Source organism: Palaemon carinicauda, chromosome 11 (genome assembly GCF_036898095.1).
Source record: "Palaemon carinicauda isolate YSFRI2023 chromosome 11, ASM3689809v2, whole genome shotgun sequence".
Lineage (NCBI taxonomy): Eukaryota > Metazoa > Arthropoda > Malacostraca > Decapoda > Palaemonidae > Palaemon > Palaemon carinicauda.
Window position 1 is genome coordinate 80,355,280 of NC_090735.1, and position 22,768 is coordinate 80,378,047.

At 41.9% G+C, this 22,768-nt stretch overlaps 1 protein-coding gene across 1 annotated transcript in view; it reads left to right on the forward strand.

Annotated features, from left to right (window-relative positions):
* The window catches only part of Ankle2 (ankyrin repeat and LEM domain-containing protein 2), a 668,076-nt gene that overhangs the window by 582,444 nt on the left and 62,864 nt on the right, over positions 1-22,768 (forward strand). Inside the window, exon 10 of the mRNA XM_068383147.1 lies at positions 19,382-19,513. Coding sequence (XP_068239248.1) covers positions 19,382-19,513 — 132 coding nt within the window. The remainder of the gene's footprint in view (positions 1-19,381; positions 19,514-22,768) is intronic.

Here is a 22,768-nt window from a genome sequence, read left to right on the forward strand (position 1 = left end):
GTGGCGCCAAACAGAACGACTTTAAATCGATATGTGACGATCCTTGTCGTTTCTGGATCTTCAAAGAAAAGGAAGCGACAGAAGTCTCTCTGTTCTGGGACAATCTCTATGCGAAGGAATGCCTTGGAAATATCTGCAGTTAAACCAAAGGGCTTCTCGCGGAACATTAAAATCATCGATTGAATCTTCGATGCAAGATTGGGTCCTGTGTACAGAGAATCGTTCAGAAAAAGAGAATTTGGGTTCGACCTGGATGAAGCGTTGAAGACAATACGCAAAGGGGTGGTGGTTTAATTCTTAACTACGGGATGATGCGGTAAATAATGTACTTTTCCATCAACAGGGGTGCCTAAGGGGACAGGCTCAATAAAGTTTTCTTTAAGATACTCATCCAGAATCTTACGGTAATCAGTAAACAATTGGGGTTCTTTGATTTTTTGACTGACATGAGTTGGGCAAAGGCTCTAGCATAATTTGAAGCGGGACGCTGATCACTCTTGAAAGGTAGCTGAACATCATACTTTCCATTTTTGTATTGAGTAGTTCTCTTGAAGAGATCAACTGCTTTCTCTTCAAGATGGCTGAAGGGTTCTTTAGTGATACCAATGGTGTCAAGTTTCCAAAGGTTTTCAAGAGGCGTGTTTATAGTCATAGGCGAGTCAACATCAATTCGGTTAATGGTAATTGTGACATCTCTTGGGTCCACGTCAGGACGTGACCAATCAGGCAACTCTCCCCATACCACGTAACCAGCGGGAGTGCTAAACAGGTTTACACCTTGGATATTATGGGTACGCTTGAGGAGCCTGGGAAGATAATCGACACCGAGAATGATCTCAATATCGGCAGCACTATCATCGGGACGTTGATCCGCGAGCCGAATTCCATTAGCTTCTACCGTACGGACAGTATGGGTGTAACCTGGTGTATTGATGCCTTTACCTACATTGGCACTAACAATAGCCACAATCTTATGTCTCCGTCTGCCGATTTTCATATTAAATTGTACTAGATTAGAACTTTTAGGGGATTCGGTACAATTAAGTGAGTTAAGCTGGAACACCATCTGTCCAACAGGTTTAAGATTTAAGGATTCAACAACATTTGGGTGCACAAAAGTACGTTGTGCACCACAATCTAGAAAAACTCTTGTGGAGTGTTTAAATTTACCGGAGACTAATTCGGCAGTGAAGGTCGGTAATGTGACTGGGGCGAGGTCATTAGGCTCAACCCTCGTGGTGTTGTTGCGGATGCAAGCAATGTGATTGAGGTTTACCGCAGGGGTATTGATACTGGGAGGGATAAGGGGTTGCATGTTAGGGGGGTTATTAATGGGAGGTCTAATGGGTTGCATGTTAGGGGGGTTATTAATGGGAGGTCTAATGGTTTGCATGTTAGGGGGGTTATTAATGGGAGGTCTAAGGGGTTGAGAGTTAGGGGTGTTGTTAGCAAACCCATTAATGGGTTGGATGAACTGGTTGGATACTGCAAGGATATTGGGGCATACAGGCAATTTATGAGCCTGCTGACAGTTCAGGCAAGCAATAGTTGCATTGCAATTACTGGCAAAGTGTTGAGTGGAAAAACATTTTGTGCAACGATTCATTTCTCGCAACTTTGATATCCTACTTCTTGAATTGGGGAAATGGGGACATTTGGATTGCACGTGTTCACTATTGCCACAAAAAATACTTTTACCTCTAGCAGTCCCGTTACTGGGTCCAGTGATAGGCTATCCATTTGATCGACTAGGAGTCGTTTGTATATCCACGGAACATACAGGCCTGTTATTAACTTTAAGTTTAAGTACATGATTGTTCACGTTGGAGGAAGGAGGTCTAGGCTGGTTAAGTGATTTACCGTAAGAGTGTGAGTTTTCGTAACGGTTGGCTCGCGCGGGTGTTATCATGGGTATTAGGTTTGGGGCCGTCGTCAGGACTGGTCATGAGCTTCATCATTTCCTTCATGCGAGTGTGAGCATACAGGGCCCTTTTCATTTTGGCCAAGGTTACTTCCTCGCGATTGTAATATCGGTAAACTATATCTAGGTGGAAGGGTCTGAGCTTACTAGTGAAAACATGCTCTAACATTACCTCTGGTAAAGACGACTCAGTTAGTTGTACATATTCAGTTTCCGTGTTGTCCCATTCCATGAGGAAACGACGGAGATCAGTGCTATCATCATTAGGGGAGGATGCTTTATAAAATTTATTTATCAAGAGGTGTTTAGTCAGAACGGGGGACTCATACTCACACTTAAGACTGTCTATTGATCTTTCATACAGACCCTGTGTCCATACTTGGTTACCGAGAAGTTTACGCGCCGGTCCCTCAAGGATACGCAACAAAATCTTGTATTTTTCTGTGGGAGAGTACTTGGAGTTTTCATGTACCGTCTGGCGAAACAAACTCCACCAGCCGGCCCAACAATCTCTATGACCATCGAAGGGAGTGGGATCAGGATCTGCGGTGACTGAGACGCATACAAACTGAGGGTTAGCGTTAGGCGCTTGAGGAGGATTTGAAGGGTTGATTTTTCCCTCTGTTACAAGTTGAAGGTGCATCGTTTCTGCGTCAGTTAACAAACTGACAAGATCGGTATAACTAGACAGGACAGTGGGGTTTTTCCAATGAGGTTTCCACAAAGTTTTCAGTCCCTAAGTTCCGCAAGAACTCTACTTACTTTGTTTTTACAGTGCTCTAAACCCTCAGGGGTTGCACAGGCAAAATCTATTGAGGAAACAGCTTTCAGAGTTATGTTTGCCTCTTCGTAAATGAATCTGAACTCCTGCGTTTGTTCTTCAAGACAAGCATTAAGGTCTAAAAATAGCTGGCATTTCCACAGCCTGCTGTGGGAGTTTAATGTGACTGTCTTTGGCCGCCATCTTGGGAAGACAACGTGCACGATGGTACAGAAGGTCCACAAAAAAGAAAAAAATTATGCAGACAAACAAAGTCAAACTTAAATAACACACAGCACAGAGAATGTTACAGACAAACGGTCACCGAGAGGGGTACAAAGGACAAGGATAAAGGTAGCCTACCTATAATGGGGAACAGTAAACCAAAGCATGAAAATGAATTAATGGTTAAGGGGAAAAATGAACAGATCAAAATAGCAGCTCCAAAGCTCACAGTACATACGAAAAACGTGCAAAATATACCGATGATCCGAACAAATAAAATAAAACCTGAGTTCTCCTTCAGGGTAGAACTTTCTGGCTAAAACGCTTGGTTACACAGGTGCCTTTATTGGTCAAAGGTTACCATAAATTATGTCCTAAAACACTGTACATCTCTTTACTTATCAAAGTCTGGGCTTAATCATTCTACAAATTGGCTAGTGTGTGAGGTTTTGAGGTACGACTTAAGCGGGTGATGTTTATATAGCGAAAACGCTACAAATGAATTTTTAATGTTTAAAATTTCATTATTCCACAAATCAATGGTGTCAGATCCGGTTCGAAGGACCAGTAGCTATTTATTTAAGTGTGAGAAATAATTCCGGGAAAGGCCTCCCCGTTTCTGAATTCCGGACCCGAGCTTGAAGGATAGAGCGCCAACACTCTCACACTTGACAAACTAGAGAACCGCAACGAAGACGGTTTGCTTTCCCTACACACGTTTAAGTCCAAAGATTATTCTATACCGGGACTGTCAGCACCGATATCACCTTGATGTTCAGACGCTACTCCAGGGCGCAGAATAGTAAATCCCAATCAAGTGTGGTTGGACTGAATCAGTTATGTTAACGACAGTTTCACAAAGAGTTAGGGGGAGCAGTACTGGAAAAGTTAAAACGTGCTAAGGACCACCGGGAGGTAATACCGTAGAACATTACAATAAAGGATTGACACCGATAGCTTTAGATTGACGTAAATTCAAACTTACCCTTAAGTCATATCTCACCTCATGTGATAACTCATTTAGTCATTTCAAAATGTAAAGGTCAAGTTAAAAACAGTTAATTTTAACCTAAAAATGGCGTTTATTTCCATAAAGTACAACAGGAATTTTCACCTAACTGACACAGGAAAAAAACAGAAAAACTACCTGATTGAAATTTGAATAAAGACTGCATGCCATATGAAAAATGAAAAATGCCAAGAAAATGGTCAAATCAATTAAATCGTAAATCAATAATCAAATGTCTAATCAACCAATGAAAGTAAAAATGGTGAATGAAATAATACCAAAAGTTTTACTCACTACTTTGAACACATTCCTCTCGGGCAATAAAATTTCAAACTTGATAGAGGGGAACGGGAACACAACTTATAGTAATGGACATGCCACAAATGATTAAACCAGACAGTTTGAACATGACTTCCTAGCTAAATGTGCACATCGTCAAATAAAGGCTAGAAAAAAGGGGGGATAATTCCTTGGCCAAGATTTAGCACTGCTAATTTGTACTCACGGTCTTGAGGGTTGATTGTAGACGTTGAAGCATCTTGTAAACTGTTAACAACACGGTGCATCTTCAGTTCTGCACAGTCGTGTTTTATCTTCGTATGCCTACTTGCTAAATAATGGTTCAAAGTAAGGCATACGTTTGGTCAGTAACTGGTTGACCAACAGGTAATTAAACCGACGCCTATGTTAACGACGTCACAGATGAAGAGGCTATATCTACGTCCGCCTTCCACGCTTCCTGGTTTTTAAGTGGGCTGGTCACACGCTTCTTCCTCCCGGCGCTGAGCTGGTTCAAACAGGTCGACTCCTTTTTCTTCTTCAAATTTTCATGAGTACGTGTTTCGCTGAAGGGTGCTTTTTATAAATACAAGGATCATTCTTGAAACTCCAGGGGAAAGTAATTATAAAGAAATCCTACTGTCTGGTTTATAAAAATTAATATACATACAAAAAAATTAAGTGGCGTTTAGTGATGTTCAATAACACAGAAAACAATCCTAGCTAAACAGACTTATAAATAGGTACTGAGATGTAAATAGCAATAAGCTAAGAGGTACATAAATTAAAGAGTTACTTAAATACAAACCAATTGTGGTTAAACATACAAAGCTTCAAGAGCATTTGGAACAGAACGCAACTAAGTGCTGTTTTCTTAAAAATTGTCGACGGTCGGTTGCATCGTCAAGCAATGTACTGTGAGCTCACGAAAAGAGAGAAAATCATCTACAGAGGAATGAGGTGATGAAAGGTAAAGCATTACAGGGGAATGATGGACATGTTAGCAGCAATGAATATTTAAGGGTATAATAATGAAGGTTACAAAGGAAACAAAGAAAAAAAGAGATGCGTAAAACCCAGGAAATAACAAACAAAAAATAAAAAATGGAATAACGGGGTTGACTAAAAAAAAAAGGTTGGAAAGAATTTCCACAAATGGTATAAACAATACATTGTTACTGTATTCGTACGCACATAATCTTGAGAGTGGCAGTTAGACATCAACTGATGTGATCACAGGCAAAAGTAAAACAAAAAGAAGTCGGCAATACTCGATTTTTAAAACACCCGAAATTTAAAAACATAAGTACATGTTTTATTATATCGCAATTGACTGTTTAAAGAGTAACAATTTTCTGGAATAGAATAGTGTTTCCTAAAAAAAGTGGCTTGCTGACGAAATCAGATGCCGTATTTTAAGCTACGATTGAAGTGGATGTATACACGGTAATTTTTTTTCGTTTGTATTTAATAGACACTTTTTAAGAAAACCTATTGTGGTTTCTTCATCTATATGTAGGTATTGTATAACATGAGAGAGAGAGAGAGAGGGTGCGGGTATGCATGTGTTTATGTGTCTCTGTGTCCGCGGTGCGCGCCACCGAATGAGGGTTAGTTAGAGTAATGATTGTAGTGGGAAAGACTGTTGGTATAATTGAGGTTGTTCGTTTACGTTTTTAGCTAGGTTAGTGGTGATGAATGTCTTGGGTTGTAATCAAATGCCGTGTTTTTGTTTCTTGTACTACCTGAAGTGAAGAATTGATCGCGACAACTAACAATAGTCTTGTTAATTTCATTATTAAACTCGGGTTGCCATATGTGAACTAGGATTTTATTTCTTACAGAGAGAGAGAGAGAGAGAGAGAGAGAGAGAGAGAGAGAGAGAGAGAGAGAGAGAGAGAGAGAGAGTGAGAGAGAGAGATTTGATACCAGAAAACCTCAAATATCTCTCTCTCTCTCTCTCTCTCTCTCTCTCGAGAGAGAGAGAGAGAGAGAGAGAGAGAGAGAGAGAGAGAGAGAGAGAGAGATATTTGATACCAGAAAACCTCAAATATCTCTCTCTCTCTCTCTCTCTCTCTCTCTCTCTCTCTCTCTCTCTCTCTCTCTCTCTCTCTCTCTCTAATAAGATTTTAGTTCACATATGGCAACCTGAGTTTAATAATGAAATTAACATGACTATTGTTAGTTGTGGCGATCAATTCTTCTCTCAGAGAGAAGTTTTGATAATTATACTGTGTACTATATAAAACAAATCTTTGTAAAGTAAAACAATACTGTTTGAAATATGACAAACTATTGTCAACTCATTACCGAAGTTTAGGCTATTCACTGCTGATAAACGAACCCAGACTACGTGTGAAAACCTTGAACACCCACAGGGAAAAATAAAGCTTTTATGTATACTGTACTAAACAGAAATAAAGCTTTGATATGCCATCAATATTAACACTAAAATTAAAATTATTGAAAGGTTAGAGAAAGGTAAAGATTGCAGTGAACGTAACCACAGTTCTGTTTACATTTTGTCGGCTGGACTTGCATGGTTGAAGTTGGTTTCATTGTTCATGTGGAATTTTATCTTTTAAGAGGCTATTTATTATGAAATTATGTTAATAAGATGTAAGGTAAATATCATTTAGACATTTATTATCAAGCACTGTATTCAGGGCAACCAATATACTTAAAAACACAATAGATTTGATACAGTTCGTAGTGCTGGACTCCCAGACTTTGAATAGCTTCCCAGATACAGAAAATTTATTTTTGAAAAATAGCCATCGCATAAATAGAGAATCACATAATTCGAACACGCATAATTCGGGACCGTACTGTGTGTGTGTATATATATATATATATATATATATATATATATATATATATATGTAGTTCGTTAAACATAAGGTTTGTTTGTTGTTTCTGATTCCACCTTGCGTGTGACTGTGACTATGAACTGGATCATTCCTGTTTTTGGTATTTCACGAGCTTGAAAATACTGTAGACTGCACATGTAAGAACATGACGAATACTGCGTAGAAATGGTAGAATGGCAAGAAGTGGAAATAATCACAATAGAATGATTTTTACTCGTGAAATCAATGAACAATACAGATAAGAAATATGATCATTCCTGTTTTTGGTATTTCACGAGCTTGAAAATACTGTAGACTGCACATGTAAGAACATGACGAATACTGCGTAGAAATGGTAGAATGGCAACAAGTGTAAATAATCACAACAGAATAATTTTTACTCGTGAAATCAATGAACAATATCGTTAAGAAATATGAAGATATATTGTGGAAATTATATTTGAAAAAAAGGAATAAAAAAAAAAAAAAAAGATAAATCTCGTCTTCTGTCAACTATTTCTTTTACTGAGACTGGTAAGTTTTCAACTCGTGGGTGGGACTTGCTGTTGAAAAACAATAAAATATACCTTACATCCAGTCCTTCATGATAATATAAAAACAATAAAATAAACCTTACATTGTCATGAGGAAAGACTGGAATTGCAAGTATTTTTTCTTTTTTTTGTTAGAGACGAGGTTGATTGTGAATATACTAAAATAGACCTTATATAATCATGAATAAGGACTAGAATTGCAAGTATTATGGTTGGTGGTAGGATGACAGTCTCTCAATAGGGTGTGTCAAGATTGGGGTTGAGTAATACCTAAGGTAGGGAATGTTGTTATTGGCTAGAGAGAGTGGTGTGATTATTTCATGGTAACATAAAAAAATTAAAATAGCTCTTTCATTTTCAGAAATAAAGGCCAGAATCCCAAAAACTTTGTTGGTTGGCGGAAGACAGTAGGGAGAGGAGATTCTTTACTGAATTTCCCCAAGTGTGAACTTGTGTGATATACAGTTATGTGCTATACTCTTTCTTAGCTTATAAAAATGATTATAATAATGATAATAATAAGGATAACAGTCATGAAGATGACGCCATCCTGGGCATTACCAAGCATGTTTTGACGTGTATTAACATCAACGGGGTGAAGGGGTTAATTGTATTGTAAGCTTTCATTCTCACTTGCTGTTACCTGTTATAAACTTCTTACCAGTTTATCTAGTCCTATATTTCAAGGTAGCCTCATTGAAGTCTAAACCAGATTAAGCTGTTTGGTTAAAGTACAGTTATTGAAGAAAAAGAAGGAAAAAAGGGAATTTGTGTATATTCATTTACATATTTTGTTAAGACAAGATTACTGTCGGGTATTATCAGAACATATCTGGGGATTCTGATTCTCTGAGACAGCTTTACCATTTATGTATTGATATGGGAATGTTCAATGTGCGGGTAGTTTGTTTTATTTTTTATTAATTTTTTCTCATTTCTGAGAATTTTCATATAGATGTAGTTTGGATTTCCTCACCTATTGTTCCCTGTTTCCCATCCTTTAGATTTCCTTTAGCATTTTTTACGTTTTTTAAGTGTAGCCATGCTCAAGTAAAGAAAAAGAAATCTTGCCTAAATCATAGAGCCATGCCATCGTTCTGAAAAACTGTATACAGTGATGCCTCACAACACAAAAGTAATTGGTTTCATAAGGGCTTTCGTAAAGTGATTTTCTCGTGTTGCGAGTCTCCTTTTACATGTAAATAGCCTAATTTGTTCGAGCCCCTAGAAAAACACCACATTAAATTATTATAAAAAGGATATGCACCACTAAACAGTACTAAATATATGAAAAGAAGTGCATTTTGATCATTTGATAATAAATAAAATTGATAATCTGTAGAAGTGTTTAATTAGAGCAAACAGTAAAAATACAGTAACAAAAATGTGGAACCTTACCTTTGGAGTGAGGCGATGTCCGAGAGCAAAGGAGGATGAAAACGGCGCTAAACGTTTACAAGTGGTAGAAAACGTCAACACTGAACTTTACAAAACAGATTTATAAATGACAGAAAACATTAACACTTAACTTTAGGAAACGCATTTACAAATGGCAGAAAATATTAACACTTAACTTTACGATAAACTTAAAATAAAAATAAAAGATTTTCCCTTTTCTATTTTTTTTTTTTTTTTTTGCGTTTTGTATTTTCTAAATTTACTTACTTATGTATTTTCTTCATCACTGCCACCTTTTTTTTGTTTTTTAGCTGGCGCTTGGTCTGCTTCTACCGAAGGCCTCTTTCTAAAATAATTGTCCAATGAGGCTTGTTTCTGCTTGCCTCTTAAAATTTTTCTGAAATGACTCAGGCAAACTTTATTACAATACTCAAGCGCACGACTTTAAGAGAATTTTTTCTGGGTGTCTCTTTCCTACGAGAGCCACCATTTTAAAGTAGCCATCTAGACCGTCCTTAATTTCTGCCATTTTCAGTGGGTCATCTTCCCCCACGCTGTACTCTTCCTGAACGGTGTTCAGTCACATGGCCTCCAACTCCTTCAGGTCATCCGTCGTAAGTTCCTCTTGGTGCTCCTCGATAAGGTCATCAATGTCGGCCGCATCAACTTCAGTCCCATGGACTTCCCGAGTGTAACAACCTCGGCAACTTCAGATTGAGCAACAGGTTCAGGATCATCAACATTTTCGGAATTGTCTTCAGTTTGGTCTGCGTGGAAGCCCTCGAAATCTCGCGCGGAGACGGTATTAGGCCACAGCTTCTTCTAAGCAGAGTTCAAGGTGTGCCTCGAAACCTCCTGCCAAGCTTGATCGAACATTTTGAGGCATATGACAATATCAAAATGCTCCTTCCAAAACTGACGAAGGGTGACGTTTGTGCTCTCAATGATTTCGAAACATCTATCTCTTGAAAAGATATTCCGTATGAAGCTTCTTGAAGTTTGAAATCATTTGCTGGTCCATGGGCTGGAGGAGAGGGGAGCTGTTCGGTGGAAGATAGAGAATCTTGATGAAGGAGTAATCTGCTACAATATCTTCATGGAGGGAAGGAGGGTGAGCAGGGGCATTGTCCAGCACCAGCAGACATTTCATAGGGAGGCACTTTTCTTCCAAATACTTTTTCACAGTCTGGCCAAAACAAATACTTTATCCACTCGATAAACAATTGTCTTGTTACCCAGGCTTTTCCATTAGATCTCTACAACAGGTTTAGATGTTTCTTAGTGACTGTGGGTGTTGAAGTGCTCAAGGGGTATTGGAGTGATACACCAGCAGAGGTTTCACCTTGCAATCCACACAGGCATTTGCACTGAGTGCAAGGGTAAGCCTGTCTTTCAAAAGCTTATAGGCTTATGCCCAGGTAGACTCTTTTCTTCTGCCATGATGTACGTTCGATGAAGAATTTTTTTTCCAAAAAAGCCCAGTCTTATTGCATTTGAAGACTTGCTGGGGACTGTAGTCTTCCCAAACAGTCAATTCGTCGAACGTCTTAACAAAGGCTTCATCCGCTTTTGTGTCCGAGCTTGCAGCCTCCCCATGACGCACCACCGAATGAATGCCTAAGCATCTCTTAAATTTTCCAAACCACCCACGAGAAGCCTTGAACTCTGGGGGTTCCTGCTTCGATGTTCCTTCTCCTGCAACGGTTTCGGCCTGAAGAAGCAAGAGATCACCGAAAATGGCGCTGGCTTTCTTGCAGATTATCGCTTCGGTGATAGTGTCTCCAGCCATTTCTTTGTCCTTTATCCAGACAAGCGGCAGTCTCTACATCTCATCGTGGACGTGGCTCCTCTTGCTGGAGAAAACAGTCACGCCCGTAGAAGGTGTTGCTGCTTTAATAGCTTCCTTCTGCTTCAGGATCGTTACTATCGTTGATGGATTTCAGCCACATTCCTTCGCGAGCACACATAACTGCATGCCAGCCTCATATTTCTTGGTTATTTTCATCTTCATCTCCATGGAAAGCATCATCCTCTTCTTTCCCTTGACATCAGCGACTTTCTTGGGACCCATGGCCTATGATGTAACGTAATATCACACACGATAACAGTACATACTGTAAAATTGTTACGAAAGCGAAATCACAAACACTATGTCAATGTGTACGATACCATTGCAGGAACGAAAAGACATAGGAACACTAATGCGTTGATGGACGATGGGATACAGTACAGTAGATGCCGACCAATAGGAGAGCAGGATCTCATGGTGGTAACTAGGATCCGAATAGGGAGATAACTAATGGGAATGCAGGAGGATGGTAGCGAGTCTACGGGCTGGTGGCGCGCTAATTTTAAAATCCATCTCGGATACGGTTTGGCTCCTGCTCCGTACCGCCTTTCGTTGTACGAAACATTTTTCGTAATCCGAGTCATAAAACTCTTCGCATCTCCTTTCGCAAAGTGAAAATTTCGTAAGCCGATTCTTTCGTATCGAGAGGTTTGACTGTACTCAAGAATAATATTAGGAAACTGAGGTTTTACCTGGGTCTCCTTGCCCAGTATAAAATCATGGGTTGGTGCCCAGTGCCTGGTTCTCTTGACTGTTTACCTTTCGCCCAGATCTCTGGGTATTCCACCATTTTTCTTTTTGTGTAGTGAAACGGAGTGTGGTCAGCATTTAAACATAAGGCAGTCTGTGTGCTACATCTGGCCACATTCCCCAATCCACTATAGCAATATCCTCCCCAGGGGAGTCCACCTCAGACGAAGCTATTTGTCTGTTGTGGTCTGCCTTGGGGCTGACGAGTCCTCTGTCAAAGGAAAAGCTACAAGAAGTCTTATGGTTGGGTGTGCTTGCACACTCAAGTGCTGATAATTCATATCCAGATCTTTCCGACATTTCCCCTGCTTCGGAGGGAGGACGCAAGCATTTGAGCACAAGCACTCCCTGGAGTGACTTGTCACGAGATGTTGCGATCTCGGGAGCAAGCTTCAGCTACATTCCGGAGATAATACAGGGAGTTAATCCTCTGGCCGTGTTTGCCCGTACAGAAAAGTAACGAAATGTGTAGCCCTGAGTCTTGCCTCCAGGTGTTGGACAATATACCCTCCTGAAGGAAGACAACCCATCACCACCTCCTGACCGTCCTATTCCTCACCCACGGGGAGAAGCTCTGACAGGAGGAAAAGGCGTTGATCAATCCTCCTGCTTGCGAGAAGAACAGTCTTCTCCTGAAGGGGGTTAGATTCGTCCATGCACCACTCCAGTCCATCGGAGCTCAGCTTTTCACGGCCCCTGTCCTCCATCACCCTTTGGGGCAAGGAAGACCATGCTCTTGTCTCCCTTGGAAGAGCAGGTGAGCAGGAGAACCCCTAGATGTTCTCCCAATGGATCGTGCAACTCCGTCTCAGGCAGAGAGGCCTTACACATCGTTGCATGCCTCACCTCCAAACTAGGAGGGAAGGAGAGCTCATTGGCTTGAATAGAGTAAGTGCAACATCCCTTACAAGAACGTAACTCCTGAGCTTGGTAGCAAGACCACGCACACCTTAGATCCCTATTCTAGGGAGGAGCGGGTGGTGGTAGATGAGCGAGCAAGCTCGTCTCGCCACCCCCTCTGACGATCATGGCTGTGTCATTTTGCGGGCTCTCACCTGAGAGAGGGAAGAGAGACACAACTTACCTCCTCCTTTCACCAGCCAAACGTGTTCCCACGCCTGAGCACTCGGGTAGAAGCGCATGCATGAAGATGTACGATCATTCCTGGCTGCGCCAGCGCAAACATGAAGACAGTGTTCTTCCAGGGCGATCTTATTTGTGCCAGCATTCACAGGTAGAGCCCACTCAACCAGAACATATGACAGATGGGCAACCGGGCAAGGACATTGAGTATGAATCGAAGTCTGCTCATCTACTCCCTTCCCAGGACTTGACATCCAAGTCCAGGGAACACAAGGGAGCTCCTCTGGGAACTTCATTCTCGAGGAATAATGCTTGGTTCCAGGACCTTGTACAAGCAGTGAGGCAGACAGTTGGTATCCGAGCTAACCACCCAACTATGGTTTCTCTGACGAAGGTATCCAACATCTTGTTGGAGTCCTCTGTAGAGAGTGATAGTCTATTGGACCTGAGGTGATGTAGCATAGCTAGACAACCACTACCTCGTCCTCCCCCTCCTGTTACCTAGAGGGCTTTGAGGTATGAGGATTAGCTCAAAGCCAAGGATCCCAACAATCTGCATCCAACCTGGAAGAGGTTGTGATTGATTCCAATCACGACCAAGAAGAAGAGTAGGGACTGAGTGACCATCATCCCCCAAGGGCAGATACCAGCCCCCCTCATATAAGTAGGAGACTGAGATCCCGTACATAGGTCCTCGAGTAATGAACTATAGGCTTTTGCCTATAGAAGAGGGCTGGGAAGAACTTTCAGCATCACAAGCGAAGGTTCCTCCTCCTTTGGGAACTTCCAAAGATACGAAACCAACGGAAGCGACCAGGGACGAGGATTCCTCCCTTCTTGACAAATTCAAAATTCTTCCAAGAGAGAGGAAGGACTCGAAAATATGACCCTAGAACTGGCATTCTCTGGATGAACGTTAGACTCAAGAGGAACAGTCTTCGGTTGACTCTGGAGGGAGACATTATTTGCCTTCTTATTTTCCGGTGCAAGGACCCTTGAATTCCTAACGGAGAACATGGGTAATCAATGGGTCAACTGGGTCCGGAGACGACGTAACGCCATAGTTTCAAGATTCCAGAGACAGTAGCCCAAGAGGCAGGCGAGGAAACTCCGGAACGCCCCAATTGACAGCCACTCCTTGTTCGACAAGGATGACATTGAGGAGGTCACAGACTAATGGAGAAGAGTCAGTAAAGACACCCTTCTCCAATGAGTTGTTACCTCTCGCCCCTATCAACCGGTACCAATACAGCAGAGTGTGATGGGCCGAGGTAAGGTTGTGACTCAAAGACAGTATGAAAGCAACTGAGTTAGTTTATTGTAGAACAATCCTTTATATATAAAATCTCAAAGCAACAAGAATTTTCATGTTAAAAAATCGACACTGTTACAGAGGAGAAAAGCAGACATGTTTATTCTGGTTCTTTTTAGTTTGAGGGAAGAGCGAAGATATAAGCATAATATATACACAAAATGAACTATGTACGATCGTGTGATACACGGTTGGTACATGGCTTCCCCTCTAAAAATGACATACTGTACATGTTAAATAGGGTGCCCTGAATCTGGAGTGGTAGTAGCAAAAACTGCACCGATTAGCGGCAGTGAGTGGCTGTAGAAGTCGTTGGTTGGTGTGCGAGCGAGTGGTGGATGATGGGTGGCTTTGTTGCCGCTCCGGCTCGTCACGGGGTAGGCAAGTATGTCCTACGGCATTCATAGGCGTGTGTGTCCTACGGCATTCATAGGCGTGTGTATCCTACGGCATTCATAGGCGTGTGTGTCCTACGGTATTCATAGGCGTGTCCTACGGCATTCATAGGTGTGTGTCTCCTACGGCATTCACGTCAGCTTCGGTTGAAGTTGAATAGGTGTCCTCTTCGTCACGAGTGGAGGCGTTGATGGAGGTTTTGAAGGTTATGAAGTGGTTGCTCATAAGGGCACGAAGTAGGTTCACCTCACGAGGAGAGCCGTCTGCGGCAAGTTGCAGGCGAGTGATACTGGCCACCATTTTCCCGAGGGTGAGCGAAGCCCTTTGGTCCCCCAACGGTTGTTGAGAGAGATGAAAAAGCTTTGCTATACGGGCGGCTGGTGACGGCGAGTACTGCTGCAGATGGTATGCGTTGACGGCGTCATAGTAACGGTGAGAGGCGGGAGGAGCGGGTCACTCCGGGGTCACCAATGTGATGGGCCGAGGTAAGGTTGTGACTCAAAGACAGTATGAAAGCAACTGAGTGAGTTTATTGTAGAACACTCTCCTTTATATACAAAATCTCAAAGCAACAAGAATTTTCATGTTCAAAAATCGACACTGTTACAGAGGAGAAAAGCAGACATGTTTATTCTGGTTCTTTTTAGTGCGAGGGAAGAGCAAAGATACAAGCATAATATATACACAAAATGAACTATGTACGATCGTGTGACACACTGTTGGTACAAGAGGCAACCATCTCCTTCACCCCAAGGACAAAGAAAATGGTCAGCGCTACGGCAGGAATTCAGGCACCCCTTTCGTCCTAGAGGAGGAAGAAACGGTAAAGATAATAAGAAACCCCAGCGAGGACATTACCGCTAGGGAGGGCAATCTCCCAAACTGTCCACCGGTGGGGGGACGCCTGAAGATTAGATGGCAGAGTGGATGCACTACGGAGCCAACCCTTGGTCGACTTCCGTATTATTAAGTAAGCAGTACACTGTCCCTTTCATTGACTCTCCCCCTCTTCTGACTCTCACACCAACGACGACAGGGTCATATGCAAAGGGATCAGCGAAGGACCAGGCCCTCCAGGCCGAACTCAGGACCATGCTAAAGAAGGACGCTCTCCAAGAGGTCCAGGGAGGATTCCCAAGCTTCTACGGTCCCTTATTTCTTGTAAAAAAAGACGTCTGAAGGCTGCAGACCCTTTATTGACCTCTCGGCTCTGAACGAGTTTGTTCAGCAGACGCCGTTCAAAATGGAGTTGGCGTAAAGAATCAGACAGGCTATCAAACCGCATGACTTCATGATGCATACTTCCAGATCCCAATACATTTGTTTTCCAGGAAGTACTTACGCTTCACCATAGAAGAATAGATATATCACTTCAAGGTGCTGTGTTTCGGCCTGTCGACAGCACCCCAGGTGTTCACAAGGGTCTTTACACTAGTGTCCACCTGGCGCACAAGACCGGCATTCGTCTCCTGCATTATCTAAACGATTGGCTGATTCTGTCAGACTCTAGGGAGAAAATTCTCCTCCATTGCGAAAAACAACTCGCCTTTTGTCAGGATCTGGGGATCCTGATGAATCCAAGCATGCAACCAGTCCAAGATATGGTATATCCAGGGATGAGAATCAGGACCACACTAGGCAAATTCTTCCTGTCTGAGGACAGAGTGAGGAGAGAAAGAGATAGCCCAGAGCTTTCTCTCAAGAGACAAATTGTCAGAACACCAATGGCAAAAGCTGCTGAGCCACATATCATCTCTAGAGAAGTTAGTTCCCCACGGCTGTCTTCGCATTTGGTCTCTGCAGTGGCACAGAGACCCACCGAGTACTCTAGTATTGGTGGGTTCCTAGCAGAAGAGAGGCCTGAGTTGGTGGGTGGTAGACACCACTTTACTCAGAGGAGTAGACCTTCTCTCTCCTCCGCCGGATTTGTTACTCCTAACAGATGCATCAAAAGAAGGGTGGGGCTCACTTGTTACACCTGATGGCCTCTGGGCTTTTGTTCAAATCCAAAAGGCAGTGCCACATAAACCTCCTAGAAATGAGGGTAGCCTTTTTGGTCCTCAAGCATTGGCTCCTTTCAGGACATTGACGTAATGCTGATAAGCGACAACACTACAGTAGTGTCCCACATAAAGAAACAACGAGGTACATTTTCACAGCATCTATGCCAGCTATCTGTAGAAATCCTCAGATGGACAGTAGAAAACTTGGTAGCCTTAACAGCCCGCTTCATCCCAGGCAAGAAGAACATGCTGGCGGACAATCTGAGCTGGAGGGCTCAGATAGTGGGCTCCGAATGATTCTTAAAGCAACAGATAACCAATAAAGTTTTGACTTTGCACGGTTGGCCGACAATAGACCTGTTTGCGACATTCCTCATCCAGAAACTACTGTTGTACTGCTCACCAGCACTGGATCCACAAGCATTCTAGCAAGGCACACATCAATACCTGTGGGACTGGATGGACGTCTACCGTATGCGTTCCATCCCTTCTGCCTAGTAAGGAGGCTATTGATCAAGGTAAAGGCATCGCAAAATCTAGCAATGACGCTCATAGCTCCGCTGTGGCAACTTGCAGATTGGTTTTCTGACCTTCCACATTCCCTCACAGAGGCACCAAGGGCGCTCCCTCCACTTCCCGAGCTACTCAGACAACCACACGTAAATATATTCTATTAAGCAATTCCATCGCTATGTCTTCACCCCTGGAGGTTATCCAGCAACTCCTCGCTAAGAAAAGCTTTTCAAAGCCAGTTGCAAAGCTCATGGCAGGATACCTCCGAGAGTCGTCGTCTGCAGTGTATCAGTCGAGGTGGTCCATCTTTTGTGGTCGTTGTCTTGGACGGGGTCTCTCTCCTCTCAGTGCCCCTATACTTACTGCACCTCAGGGAGGAAAAACTATTCGGTGTCGGCGGTGAAAGGCTTTCGCTCAGCCTTGAACCTTGACTTTTAGCTGAACATAGTTATCATTTCCTCCTCGACAGAATTGTCACACCTCATATGGAATTTTGAGCGGTTTTGCCTTCAGACACCTCCTTGGAATGATGTCAGGGTCTTACATTCACTGAAACGAGCCTCTTCAGACAAAGACTTGACTTTCAAGACAACTTTCCTTGTAGCCCTGGCCTCTGCAAAGAGAATCAGCGAGCAGCATGGTCTTTCATACGACATCGTCCATTCAAGGGGATGCGGTTTTGTCCCTGAGTTTATTACAAAAACTCAAAATCTGTCGGTACCGGATCCTAGATTCTGACACTTTCGGATGGAGAGTCTCCGATCTGTAACAGACGATTCTAATCAACTGTTACTATGCCCCGTAAGGGAGCTGAGGTTGTTTCACAAAAGGACAAGAAGAGCTCAACACCAGATGAACAGACTCTTCGTTAACACGAGGAAGACCAAAAGGAGAATCACAAAAAACTCTATATCCTCTTGGATCTGGCCCCAGATACCATGCTGTCAGGTAGACATCCCCGTGCACACGATGTCAGGGGAGTAAGTATTTCCCTGGCATTTCAAAAGATTTTTTTCTGTACAGCAGGTATTTCAAGCAGGCAGGTGGAAATGTCAAACAAGGTTCATTGCCCACTACCTGCAAGACATAACTCACAGTAGCCTAGACACATTCTCAATAAGTCCTATGGTGGCATCTCATAACAAGATATAAATATCTCAACTCCCTTGTGGGACAAGTATCAGGGGATCGAGGGCAGAGGTTACCCACGGGGTGAGTCAAGGGTGATGTGCGAGTAACTGGCCATTTCCTACCAAGTCTTCCCCTCTCTTGGGGCGCAGCATCCGAGAGACTGTGCACAGCTGACCTTGACTTTCTGTGAGTGAGTATCACGTTCTTGGAGCAACCTGATATATAAGTAAATATTGGTCATGTCCCCGTCCTCCTTGCAGGGAGGAAGCAGAAATGAATATGCATTAGCTAAGGGCACAGACCAAATAGTTACTGTAGCATCATTCAGTCAGACTAATTCTATACTGTATTTTCCAGCAATGATAGCCCAGGCCGTCGTCCTACGAGGATAACGTAGTGCAGGATCCCCCAAGATCAACCTGTACAAGATCCCATCCCGGGACAGTTCCTCACCAGTTGGTCAAGGACTTCCACCCACTTGAAGATAAATCTCCACAGTAAAGAGCAGAAGGTTTTTATGTAGTGCTGGAACAAATAACAAATTTGGAATTTGTATTTTTCCCAGCAATACAAACCTAGAGCTCTTTAAACATACTGTACCCACCAGCACTAATCCTTGAAAAGTCCTGACGCAATTATTAAAGTGACTGTTGGTCGCTAGTGCTTGTGGGAGCGGGAGGGCTAACTTACCCTGCTCCACCCCCACTAACTAGCAGTGGGTAATTATACTGGTAAGGAAAGCTTATTGGTTAGTTTCAGCTTCGCCAAAATAAATACTCTACAGTAAAGAGCTCCAGGTTTATATTGCTATGAAAAATACAAATTATATCCAAATATGCCATATAAAAACACCGTAGAAGAAATAGATGTAGGGCTGTATATTTAAAACACTTGATAGATATTATTAATGCTGTATATTAGCAGGATATTCAGATGTTTACATCAAACTTTTGAATTTCCTTTTGTGATGGAAAACACTCACAGTGGAAGGTCATAAAAAACTTAATGTGTTTGCAGTCTTAAAAATGTTGCATTGAATATAAATGAGAACGGTTTCTCTTTCCTTAAATGGGGTTAATGGCTATTTTATGCCTTTCAAAGATAATTTCTGTTCACCTTTGGACTCTATCTCCTTCGGTTTTTTACCTTTCACTTTTCATCTATTCCCTTACGTTTCACTTACTTTTTGTACTTAAATTCTCCCCTCATTTAAGAATAAAGTAATACAGTCTGCTCTATGAGGTTCAAGAAATAATTCATTTGTTTGGTTCAGTTATAATGATGATGAAAATAATAGCAATGTTTTACACATGTTGATGGTTTCTTTAATTATTTTAATTTCTTTCCAGTCCTGAACCTAGCAAGATTGATGCAGATGTCTTGACTGCTATTGAATCGAGAGACGTTGATGAGAATGTATATCCACATGTTAGCCAATGGCTTCATCTGATGAATTCATTTTCTGAGGAGCAAAGAAATAGGTATGCTCAATAATTGTTTCAAGAGAAAAATAAAATCAGGAGCTTTGAATAATGAATTTTTTCTCTCTCTCTCTCTCTCTCTCTCTCTCTCTCTCTCTCTCTCTCTCTCTCTCTCTCTCTCTCTCTCTCTCTCTCTCTCTCTCTCTCTCTCTCTCTCATCACCAATTAAATGGATGCTTTCCTGAACATTGAGACTGTTTGTTATCACTTACTTAGGCTGCAAATCAAGTACCTAGATGTTAGCCAACAGTGGCAGATCAAAACAGAACCTCAGAAAGGTAATCTATCTTAAGTAATAAGATGGTTAGTTTTGTCTGTCAGTAAATAAATTTTCATGATTTTCTTATTCTTGTTATAGTATGATAGTGTAGGTGCTAGAAATATGATATAGGTATCTTGAGTAGGATATTTGAGGCTTGAATATAGAATTCATTTTGGAAATTATGACCCATCTCCTTTTTGTTCTGGCACTATGTATGAACCGTTCCGCTCTTTTCAGTGGAGATATACTTCAGCAATATCTGAAATTAGCCATAAGACTTTTAAGCGAGGTATAACTACCCACCGCTTTAGCATGGTGTAGACCAGTCACCCTGCTCACACCTGCATTAGTAACAGGATGCTACTTTTAATTTCGGCTCGGTAGAGAACAGACGTACTGTCGTTCTCTCCCGCAAACTTTTACTTGGTTATGATTAAAGTGCAGCTTGCCTAGAAACTTAAAAACTTTGCCTCTTTTTTTTCAGAGTGTGTACCCATTGTGATTGACCATGCGGGTTTGTCCTGGCACCTTCATGTCATCTTTGGAGACCGATCTTCACGGTTTGTCCTGCATGCAGGGGTAACTCCGGTTCGCAGGAGTCTCCTTGTGACAAGTTTAGGGAGTGGCCTCCCTTCCAGTAGCAGTGGTATGGTAGACGACGGAAGAAGAAGGTAAAGAGGGATTCTTCCCCTTCAAGTTCATCATCAAATGTAAAGAAACCTCGCCTTCTGACTCCGTCGGCTCGTATCCTCCACACTGACTCTGCTCGATCGGTCTCCCCTGGTGATTGATTGAGCATGAGTGTCAGCCCTTTAACCCTCGGGCAACCTTTTGGTTCTGAAGTCTCTGTTGCTTCCCCTAGAGTAGCATTGCCGACTTCGGGTATTGGGAGTTGCTCTCCGCACCATGTCAGCTCTGGCCTTCCTTTTGGCTTGCCAGTTCCCCATGCAAGGAATGGTTGCTTGAGGTCCTTCGGTTGGGGACACTGCGGGAGTGATTAATTGCTCTTGCTTCCCTAAGTAAGGGGAGCATAGAGAAGGGCACGATGGTGTGTCCGGTCGTGGTCTGTCTCTCCCAAACACTCCACTTACGCCTAGGAAACATCTTCTCAAAGGATGCCCATGATTTGCCGACCTGGTGCAGGCAGTGCAATAGGCAGTCTCAAAACTGACCTCGACCCTCCAGTATAGTAGTACTGTACCTCCTGCGGGTACTCTAACCATCCCACTGGAGGTTTCAAGTTTCTCAGGGCGAAGTAGTCCTACTGCATAGTCCTTAGGCATAGCAGTTCTGCTAATCAGATTCCTCCTCCTGCAGTGCCTCAATGGTCTTCCAGGTACCAGAAGTACCAGAGCACTGGAGTGGGAAAGGCTAGATATTACAGTCAGACCTCGATTATTGTGATAGTTAGGTTACAGAGACATCTGCGATAAGCGAAAATTCGCGAATAAATGTTACACTAGGGTGGGCTAGCTCCTAACCTAAAACGTCACTGCCCCTTGCCACAAGTGGGTGCCCGAGCTGATGATTGACACAGTAAATACTGCCTAATAGTTTTAATTTGGTTTCTACAACAGTTTATAATCCTATGTACAGTGTACAGTACATTTTTGCTCTATGTGCTGGACATAGTTAGGTTACAGTACAGTACATCATTGTGCTAAGGTAAAGTTTACCAAGTCGTCGTCATCATCACATGACTTGTTCTGTAAGGCAAAAGTTATTCCTATCTAGTAATACTGTACTGCAACCTAATACTCAGTAATACTGTAATGTTTATTACTGTAATATATGTATAGTAATATTACTACAGTACATCTTAACTGTACTTACTGTAAACGTTCGGTGTTTTCGTTCAGACGACTGTAGCCTACGCCGCTGCTCAAGAAGCATGACGCAACTTATGTGTTGTCTCTTACGCAGTATGTTATCTATGCTTTCTTAAACGGAAATATAGCTTATTTTATAAACCGGAAACTTAAATATCTCAAGAATAATTTTTTCTTTTAGATAATGTACATTCGATCACTATTCAACTGCTGATTCTCTCTCTCTCTCTCTCTCTCTCTCTCTCTCTCTCTCTCTCTCTCTCTCTCTCTCTCTCTCTCATATTCGATTTTGTTTCAGAAGCATTATTGCATTCTAGAAAATTACAATTATTTAAATAGTTAATTAAGCCTTAATAAATTACATACCATGTAAAGGACGACCCTATGTCAACGGTGAACCCTAAAATTTCTTTTAAAATAAGAGTTTTTATCCAATAGTCCATGTAATGGGCGGACGGCAATTTCAAAGCCAGCCTGTTAATACACTTTGGTTATAAATATATCACACATAATATAATCTTAGTTCATAATAACATCTTTACTAAAAGCTCTTAGTATCATTGGTTATCACTTGCATGTGTAAATGCGTTCGTTTGGTCGTCATGATCGGCGATGAAACTTAAACAAAACTTTTTCTGTTTTAGGCAGCATTTTTAAGAAAAACATGGCATAAAATCGCTCTTATTTCATTCACACCATATTGAATCTTTAACGCATACACAGATGTGTAAATGTGTTTGTTTGCTCGTTATGATCGACGATGGAACGAAAACTAAGCAATGGTTTTGGTTTTAGGTGGGGTGTTTAGCAAAAGTAGTATATAAAATCCTCTTTATTTAATTTGTTTTTTTATTTCTAAGTATACAGCAACCAATTTAGACAAAACGGTGGACGATGACCGTGCTACTGTGTTAGTACTGCAAACGAAAGCAACGAAGATTATCCCCAAGACGATGGTGTCCTGATGAAATTTTTAAACACTTTAATAGTTTGAATGGCAGTGTTGATTTTGATGGTTTTTAATTTCAAGGTTATTGAATTAAGTTTTTTTTTTCTTTTTTTTTTAAACTTTTTTGCATTATTGTTTTCCTGCATACCATAGTGTAGGTACATATAACGTGCAAATTTTGAGGTTTCGGATAACCACCACTACCACCATCTCTT